The sequence below is a fragment of the Perca flavescens genome, chromosome 3 (assembly GCF_004354835.1).
Source record: "Perca flavescens isolate YP-PL-M2 chromosome 3, PFLA_1.0, whole genome shotgun sequence".
In the NCBI taxonomy this organism is placed as follows: domain Eukaryota; kingdom Metazoa; phylum Chordata; class Actinopteri; order Perciformes; family Percidae; genus Perca; species Perca flavescens.
The window spans coordinates 17,131,798-17,142,189 of NC_041333.1; the positions used below are offsets into that span (position 1 = coordinate 17,131,798).

At 40.0% G+C, this 10,392-nt stretch overlaps 1 protein-coding gene across 1 annotated transcript; it reads left to right on the forward strand.

The window, feature by feature from the left end:
• The first annotated feature begins 1,715 nt into the window (after window positions 1–1,715).
• Window positions 1,716–9,214, forward strand: ankk1 (ankyrin repeat and kinase domain containing 1). The gene is made up of 9 exons (XM_028573971.1): window positions 1,716–1,915; window positions 2,209–2,488; window positions 2,615–2,766; window positions 3,096–3,145; window positions 3,720–3,866; window positions 4,860–4,984; window positions 5,405–5,439; window positions 7,627–7,845; window positions 8,182–9,214. The coding sequence occupies exons 1-9, from the start codon at window positions 1,716–1,718 to the stop codon at window positions 9,212–9,214; spliced, it is 2,241 nt and encodes a 746-aa protein (XP_028429772.1).
• The last annotated feature ends 1,178 nt before the right edge of the window (window positions 9,215–10,392 follow it).

Here is a 10,392-nt window from a genome sequence, read left to right on the forward strand (position 1 = left end):
TATCTAATAATCTAATAATTATCAATTTACAGTGTGCTAAATGCATTCCATGACCTCCAGCAGAGAACCACGCAATATCTTTTTCTAACTGAAACCAATTTTTCTGAACACAGACAAAAGAAATAATTCGCTTTTTTTCTATTGAAAACAATAAGAGACAACCAGCCTGACTGATGGTGATTGATATGAGAGAAATGAAACTCAGTTATGGCTTGCGTCACAGTAAATACTTTTATACCTAACAAATGCTTGTGCTTTGCCAGCAAAGTATTACATTCATTTTTCCACGCAATTTACCAACCAGTTTAGGACTGTAAATGAATAAGAAGTATGCATCATCTAATGAATGTGATTATTTTCTTGGTTTATCTGAAAATTGTTGGTATTAAGTAACAAAACGACAACAGTATTGCATCCTTTCATTAACACTGCTTGATGGTAAATGGACTGCATTTATATAGTGCCTTCCTACCGGACAAAGTGCTTCACATTCACAGATTCACACACACACATGGGGTTCAGTGTCTTGCTCAAAGACACTTTGACATGCGGACAGGAGGATGACCTGCTCTACCTCCTGAGCCACAGTTGCCCCATATAACAGCAAAGTAATTCTTATGTGTTTGCACATTGGTTTGGAAAACTCTATTTAGACTAAAGTGAAAGTTAAAGCCAGAGTGAAGATGTTGGTACCATGTAAAACTATACTAAACTAGACTAGATATAAGGAATCCATTGGTACCAACCAATGACATGCTAGCTTGTAGTTAAATAACATTTCTGTAGGCCATCTGACTGAAGTCTCTGCTGGAAATTACCGCTCCCCGACTAAGAAATAGATCGGCACATAACCCCCCATAATAGTGTTGAGCTTTAGAGGTGATGGTTATCAAATTTTGTTGCCTTTGGACAGAGCCAGGCTAGCTATTTCACCCAGGTTTCTAGATTTTATACTAAACTAAGCTAACCATTGGCTGGCTTTAGCTTCATATTCAGACGAAGTGGCATCATTTTAGTGTTTGTTTTCATATATATAAATCCATTTATGTAATATAGACATTACTATTTAAAAGTGCATGTTACACACACACACACACACACACACACACACACACACACACACACACACACACACACACACACACACACACACACACACACACACACACACACACACAGCTGAAAACTGAGCTGTTCCATTGGAGCTGCTGGGGGCTAAGTGCCTTGTTAAAGTGCAGTTTGATAGAAGTGGATGGTTCATTAGGCAGTTCATTTACTGTGTGTGTGTGTGTGTGTGTGTGTGTGTGTATATATATACATACATACACACATACATACATATTTTAGACCCAAATTACAATGTGAATATATATTATATAAACTGTCCTACCTGATGATCTGTTGGTGCTGAATCTAAATATTTCTTAGGAATCTCTTAGTTTTCCTTTTAGATGGATGATGAGTGCAGTCAGGCATGTGTTGCCAGCTAAAAACCGGCTTTGCAACATTGTAGTGCAAACAAGTTCTATGCCTCAGCTCCTCCCACAAATGAACAGCGTAGTCTAGTATCTATGGGACTCCACATGCCTTACACACAGTCAGCTGCCACTTATATTACGGCAATGTGTATCTATGTTCTACGACTTTTTCTTTCCCCATGTGAGACAAGAGGATAAACCCTGTTCATGTGTAGAATTAGACCGCAAGTGTGTCACATGGGATCTGTGTTCATGGATTGCCTTGACGGATCCCCTGGGCAGTTCAGGAACTTCAAGAAGGACGATTTTGAGGCTGATTGGATTAAGGTGGCAGAATGCAGATTTGGTCAGGTGTACCAGGTCAGGCTTAAGCGCCAGCAGGAAAAATGTGCCTTGAAGAGCTTTCACACAACGTTATGTGCAAACAACATTTACAGGTGGGATTTAAATTTTGAAAACTAGCACAAATTGTCATCATCTTGCTGTCAGGTACAAGCAACTGTCTGAATTTACAGCAATTCCTTAGCATATTGGCACAGTTGTGTACTTTAAATTAATACTGCACATTCCAAAGATCTTGTGGTTTCATTAGTATTTGCACCTCTACAATGTTTGACACAGAGAGGAATGTTTCCTATGATCAAAGTTCAAAATACATATTTAATCCCCAAAGCAACTAACCATAATAACACACACATGAAACATAACAATTTTTTTTCCACCACAGGAGAACAATAGACGAGGCGTCCAACATAGCCAAAGTGAAATTCAAAAACATTGTGTCCATCTACGGACTGTGCAGTGAGGCGTCTGCTGTGGTGATGGAGCACATGAGTAATGGATCGCTGAACAATCTCCTAGCCAGTCACACTTTGATGTGGCCAAAGAAGTTCCAGATGATTCATGAGGCCTCTATGGGAATGGATTTCCTTCACAGCATGACACCTCCACTACTCCATCTTAACCTCAAGACATCCAACATCCTACTAGACAATTGTCTCCACGTCAAGGTCAGTGAAACTCAGTGAAAACAACATGATGAGATAGGATTACAGTGATCTCTTGACATTTCTGAGCTCTGCAGAGCAATGTATGCTCATTCTGTACTACTCTGGAATTCTTGTTTTTCTACTAAGATTTCAGATTTTGGTTTAATCCACTGGGAGGAGGGCATGAACAGTAAATTGTTCGTGGAGCATCTGACAGCAAGAGGGAACATAAGTTACATTCCTCCAGAGACGTTCAGTCAGTGCCCCGATCCTCCAGGAACTACCTTTGATGTGTACAGGTGACTTGCCAAGGGCATTTTCAAAATTCAAAAATCAGAGTCACTGCTGCCCCCCCCACCCCGATTCAATGTACAATTCACACAGTGTAACTTTGCACTGTATATATTTGTAATCTATCCCAAGTCACTGGGACTTATGTGTTTTACTCATGTCTGACTCCCTCTCTCATACCATTTTATATTTATTGGTTTTGTTTTCTTAAAAAGCTTTGTGTTTGTTATAGAGCTATTTTTATTTAAAAAGGGACTGCCTTAACGTTCACTTAATGCAGGGTATGCAAAAGTGAGGAAGTTAAGACTGATGTGCCTCTTTCTGATTTGACATACAGCTTTGGAATAGTGATGTGGGAGATTCTGTCTCAGCAGAAACCATATGCAGGTAGGGATGAATTCATTTAAAATGCATCCCATCTTCATAACAAATCCGTTGTTGCAAAGGTAACTGGATAAAATGAAACCAGTCTTTGCTCTCCAAAATGTAAAAATACAGTGCATAGCACAAATGTGGTAATGTCTAGCAATGGATATTCAATATTTCATTGAAATAACATGCTAAAAAGGTATATAGATGCAGAGGTTTCAATGATAGGCATGCGCATACTGTTAAACGTTAATAAATTAGTCATGCTACTCATTAAGTCATGGTTTGGGGAAACATCTAGCCTGGCTCTGTAATGTGGCCTTTTGTGGCCTACACCACCTCTGAATGTGGTCTGGGTGATCGGATCTCAAAGTGTCCTCAATGCATGCTGGGTGCATTCATACCTTAGAGCTGTCTACTTGAGATCGGATCACTCAGATTTTGATACCAGGTCAAAACGGGGCCATAATAGATCAAAAACACAGCCTGAAACTCTGACCTTCACATAACCGGTGTGGTGTGTTGAATTAATGTTATAATGTGTGTTGATTTACATTGAACCTTGCGTCTGACATCTGTTTTATGGGCCCAGGGTGCAGTACGACCACAGTGCTTTTACAGGTGTCACATGGTAAGAGACCCTGTGTGGAGATGATACCCGAACAGAAGCCACGTGAGATAATCGACATCATGAGGCAGTGCTGGGACCAGGATCACAGGAAGAGGCTACAGTTCTCAGGTGCAGAAGTCAAAAAGAAACAAAATTGTTTTTTAATTGTTTTCATCCAACTTTCTAATTTAGATTTTAAGCTCTCAAAAGGACTGCAGCTCTTTGTCATTCATCGAGCTAGTGCTTTAACAGAAAAAGCTGATTTCCCAAATACATTGCGATGAAAAAGAACACTATTATCTGTTACATAATGAGATCCAAGTAACATAACAGAGATTGATCATGATTACATAACATTTTGCAAACGTGTACACAAGACACCTATTTGGGTAAAATTTTAAATTCCTGAAGCTCGAGGATAATGATAATTTTCAAGGCTTATTGGTTTATTGCCAGTCTGCCCTAAAGATGAAACTAAATACATCTGGATCACAGCACACACAATATCTTGGCTGCATCCATAGAAAGATAAGTGATTTGTCAAATGTGTCTGATGTGTATAATTTAGCTTTTGTCATTTTAATGTTATGTTAAATATTTTTGACTGTAAAATTATGCCAATTTGTTTTCCCTTAATGAGATTGTCAAGATAAAACATGAAAAATGCTATCAAACACAGTGTTAATGTTAATGTGCACCAAACAGACTCTCACACACTAAAGGATGGACAAGTGCCAAATGATTAAGACAGACATTTTCACATCATGTTGAAACATCATTGTTTTAATCTGCTGCGATAAAAGGCATTTGGCACTTGTCCCTCTTTCGGTCCACATTTTTCCAAAGAAAATGTAGCAAACAAAGCAACCATGTGGCTTGAGAAGTTGTGTTAATGAAATACAAACAAATTTCATTTGTATTCATAACAGCAGCTATTCCAATTTGTGATGTTCACAAAAACTCCCTGTTGTTACCATATGTATGAACGAATTGACCTGTAGCCTAATTCATGAATGCATTCTCTGGAGTGATGCAATTGTGAGAGGATCTAGAAATCATTTTTTTTGTGATTAGGCAAATTTATTTTAACAGTCCTTTCCTTGACTGCTGTTCTGTTTGCAGACACTGTGAGGAAAACGGAAGCTCTGAGTAAAGTCCTGAAGTTCCCAGGACCAATCCAATGTCACAAAAACGGGGAAGAGGGACAGGAATTAGAACATCCTTGGCTGGTTCACCCAATGCATAAAGTTAGTTCTGCTCGATACTCTGCTTGAATGGAACTGCAGTATCTGCTATATGTACTCCACCTTTGGCATAATGAGCAGCTTAGGTAAAATATATTATAAGGAAGAGTGTGGCAAAAGGTAATGAAGTTTACACAACAAAAATAGTATAGAGGCTCTGTGAGGATGTAATTAGGCAGTGTCACTTTAAACCTGCAATAACTGATTTGTTGGCCACTTGGTGGCAGTTGTGAACACAACATTGACATATCAACTTTTGACTTGATACACCAGGTAGTTGCTAACTGGTTCTGTCCGCTGTTCGGTGCTGAGCAGGTAGTGTACAGTGGGCTTTTGGAGCTTAGAACAACACTATGAGAGTGAACCCAAAAAGTAAAGCTGAGCAGCAAAACAATGAGCTGAAACTCACAAAGATCTGTAAAGCCGAGAGGAACTGCAGATACGGGGGATAATTCTCTGTAGGTTTGTCACTACAAACTTTGCCACTTTGTTTTCACATTTCACAAGAAGGTATAACGTTTATCATGTGGACTATCTTAATTTGCGTGTCAGCATTCAAACATTTGCTAGGATGTCATTCGTTTTGCGCTAGATGAGTATCATCTGAGGTCAGGGGATCACTAAAGTTATTAAGATGTATCCTCTACGCACCTCTGGAAACCACTTTTCATGGCAACTAATAGTTGATGAAATATTTCACTAAAAACAAAAATGTCTTCTTCTACTTCATGATGGCGCTAGAATAAAATTCAGGGGATTGCTAATGTCAGTTGGCTTCATCCTGTAACATGAATGCCATTTTTAGCTGCAAGTGTGGTTTGAAAGAGAAAAGTACACAACTTCTTCACAATATTCTGTGCACATATGGAATGTATCACTGTGCACCAACAGTAATGGCAGTTACCTTTTGTAAGTCACTCTATAGCTGACTGGACTGAATTCTCCAGGGGTCTGTCTGGATTCAGTGGAACATTTGTTGTATAATGACAATTAATTAACCTTCAGCCATATACAGTTGTGTTGACTTCAGGTCACATTGACCCGTTTCCAATTTTTGTTTTATATCAGAAAATATGGGACGTAGAAATAAGCGCTGAAAATGTGTAGAAGAAAAATTTGAAAATTTAAAACGTTGGAAAAGTTTTTTTCAAGGTTGACGGGAAGACAACACAAGGGTTAAAGTATAAATAATTACATAATTAAAGGATCTAAAACCTAGTATACTTTTTCTATTCAAATAACTGAAATCACTATGCTTGTAAATGTCAACACGTATTGCTTTTATTAAGAAAAACATTATTTGATACATTTTCAATTCTTTATGTGCTTCTAAATTTTTCAGCTAAGAGCACACGTGTTCCTTGGGGAAAAAAAAGTTTGTGTCGAGCCCCTGAAACAGCCATGCTCAGATACAGTGCTTATTAACCCCCTGATGATTGATGTCACAGCAAATAACTTCCGTACTATTTCCGTTCTCTCTTTTCCATTTTAGATTGCTTTGCCTGAGATGCTTGACCTTCCCTCAGGTAAACACGTGGACAATCATGTTCAATGCAGTACAAGCCTGGAGGGCTGACATTTAATAAATGATATTTACAGTGCTGTTCCATTCTTAATATTACCTTTAGTAGGGAAAAGCAAAGTCAACTATTAGTGCAAGGGAGAATAAAAGGAACATTCACACAACCTCTTTGATCCTATTCCTCTAAAGACTTGACTAGATTATTGAATTGATAATTCACAATACTTTTTAGTGATCCTTTCATTGCCACCAGGGCTCAACGCTAACTTTTTAAAGTGGTTGACAGGGTGGCAACCAGGTATCAGCTGTTGGTTGCCGAAATTGACAATAATGTTGCCATGTTTTAAACCGTCTATATTTGGAACAATTCATTTCTTATGTAAGTTAACCACCCATTTTAATAATGAAACAATGATAGAATGGCTTGCAATATAATTTCCCATCCCTCTCAAATAGGGGTGCAACGGATCACAGAACTCACGGATCAGATACATTTTCGGATTAGCAAAAAAGGGAGAAATTTAAATTATTAAAAATAATAATTTAACTGTAAACAATAACTTTTAACAATAATTACTTCTTTTACCAGTAAACTACTGTTAAACGACAAAAACAGATGAGAAAAGAGTATTTTACAATAACACAAGGTTTACCAGTTTTAAGTAAACGCAACCTTTATTCACGTCTGTGTTGTTTTGCCGACAAAAGCAGTGACCAGTGCTAGTTTGTGTCTTTTAGCTCATAGCTTTAGCGGTAGACTGTTGTGCCGTTAAATATTGAACAGATGGTTGCCAAAGGGGGCAACAAGAGGCCACGAAACAAGGGCAACTGGGCAACCGCTACTCTCGAGCCCTGGCCACCCTCCATTAATATAAATCTCTATACACCCATATTCAAATACTAATGCACAAGCTATTGACTAAGCACCAAGTCAACAGCCTTCTGAAAGCTTCACCCTCAGCCATCATGTAGAGAAGGACAATGCTGTACACAATATAATGAGCATACTCAACTTTAATACGGCAAATTCATAAAAAAATACTATTATCACCATTTCTGCAGGTCTTTTTCTCATATACTGCCTCTGCTTCAAATTCACAGAGGACCATCGTGGCAACAACAGCATTCTCTCTCTGCTGTGCAAAAAGGACTTCGGTAGTTTCAGAAAGTCTGTGAAAAGAGATCATGTTTACACACAGTTTTCAGGCGAGACGAGCCTCCTCCACTACACGGTAGCCAGCGGTGATGTAGAGAGTGTCGAGCACGTCCTGAGACTGGGTGCTGAAGTCAACTGTATGACTGCCAGAGGTTACACTCCTCTTATTATTGCTGTTGTACACAGGTCTGTATAAAGAAATATATATTTTTTTTTAAAGTGACACAAGGAAAAGAAATTTGCTCTTGCAACTGGATATTTTGAAAATGTCTGCAGGTTACCAAATACCTTTTACTCCTCTATTCAAAGTTAAAAGGAAAAGATTGACATTTTGCTTGTTTGTTGCCAAGAGTTGGATGGGAAGATTGATACCACTCTCATGATTGTAGGCTAGACCCAGAAGACGGTTAGCTAAGTTTAGTGTAAAGTAGGCGTCTCTGCTGTTTGCCTTGTAACCTCACAGTGCTGACAAGAGTCAGTAATAATGTACCCTACAGTATGAATGAAACTTCTTTTCTACAGGCTTTATGACATCATCTCATTGTTGCTGGAACATGGTGCAGCTGCCGCCCAGGGAGATGAGGACCAGTGGACAGCGCTCCATTTTGCTGCTCAGAACGGAGACGACAGGACTGTCCGACTTCTGTTGGACAAAGGAGCAGTGGCGGATGCCCGGGAAAAAACCGGTTGGATGGCCCTCCACCTAGCCTGCCAAAATGGCCATGAAACAGTGGTGCGCCTGCTGCTTTCACGGCTGTCAGAGGAAGCAATCGGAGAACGGGAGGCACAAGGGAGGACGCCGCTCCACCTAGCCTCCGCCTACGGGCATCCGAATATTGCCAAGCTCCTCCTCTCCAAGGGAGCAGATCCCAACGCTGCTGACTGCTCTCTCTCCACTGCTCTTCACCTATCAGCTGAGGAAGGCCATAACAGAATAGTCAGACAGTTGGTGAAGAGTGGGGTGAATATTAACAGTGCAGACAGCATAGGATACACTCCACTTCACCTGGCTGCTCTGAGAGGCCATACAGGCATATGCAGACAGCTGTTGTCAAACGGGGCCTGCCCAGACTCCAAGACCCTCCAAGGCTGGACACCCATGCACCTGGCTGCCTTAAGGGGACATGGAGCCACGGTGGTCCAGCTGGAGAGTCAGGGTGGTTGTGTGAACGCTGGAGGTGAGAATGGATGGAGCCCGCTCCACCTTGCCTGCCACCAGGGTGAGCCGGAAGTGGTGGCAAAACTCCTGGCAGCCAAAGCCGACCCAAACGTGTCGGAGGACAGCGAAGGATGGACGCCACTGCATGTAGCTTGTACAAGTGCCAGTTTACCAAGTGTCCTCCACTTGATATCACATCATGCAGATGTCAATGCAGTAAACTCAGGAAAGGTGGCACCTTTACACCTGGCTGCCCAGAATGGCTGTATGCCTATTGTAAAGGCTCTGCTGCTGAATGGAGCAGACAGGACTCTGATGGACGGTTCTGGATCCACATCTCTAGATGTGGCCCAGAGGTGTGAAAAATGGGAAATAGTGGAACTACTGCAGAAGTAGTTCTGGTGAAGGTAATATGAATTGAAGTATAACAATTACAACATCACACAGCTGTAATATTCTCCTCCTTTTGAATGGGGCTTTCCATTTTTTATATATATATATATATATATATATATGAATGACACTTAAAACTTTTTTAGCCATGCCTTATTATTTAAACACGTTATATCACGTTACACCTTTTATTATATATCTACTTGCTGTCTATTTTATATGTAGTTTGTTTTAGTTAGTTTTACAATTAATTGCAATAGTTGTTTTTATTCTAGTTATCTATCGGTATTTTATGTTTTAACAATGTACAGGCATTGTGTTATATGTGTATATCTCTGTGTGCAGATTGTGCTACATTTTTATGTATGAAAAGTGCTATTTAAATAAAGTCTGATTGATTGGTTGACGTGACAATGTAGAAAAGATCCTACGGGGACATTATAGTGAAAAATGGGATATACCATGTATTGACAAAACACTTATTGATTCTCCTCTCTGAATCACCTGCTTGCTTGCTAATGCTTGCTGATGCCACACATTGATGAAAATGAATATATGAATAAAATAAAAAAGTGCAGCTGCTGTTATAATGATTTATAGAGGCATTCATTCAGAGGTGTTATGTGTCTATAATAATGACAACAGAACTATTGTATTGTGGATTACTTTTACTAGCACTACTTTGATGCATATATTGAACTCTTCCAACTATAAATACATGTATGCTTTATTCCCTGCAGGCTAAGGTATGCACTGCCCAGCTTATGCCACACTCATTTAACACAGCGTCAAGTGATTAAATTGAAATGAAATGTGTGGATTCAGGAGCTGTACTGACCTGCACCTTAAAGCAACACTATATAACTTTTATAGCCAGTACACACCAACCAGACGGCCGACCCTCGGCAGAAAAGCCAGTGGAAATGATCAGTCGGGTCCCCGAGGTCCAAAAAACTGCCTCGGAACACACTGAGGCGACACCGACTTGAGAAACGTAATACATCTCCATAGCAGCAGGCGGCACTACTCTGTATTGTTGCCCAAGAAATGAAAACCGGCAGCTGATTGGACAAACGCATCAGATGGGTTTGTTTTCTCCGGAAATTCAAAGCCAGTGTGTCCCTGTGTGTCCCGGCCTTTTGGAACTACAAATCGTGCTACCCGACGCAAATTGTAGTTCC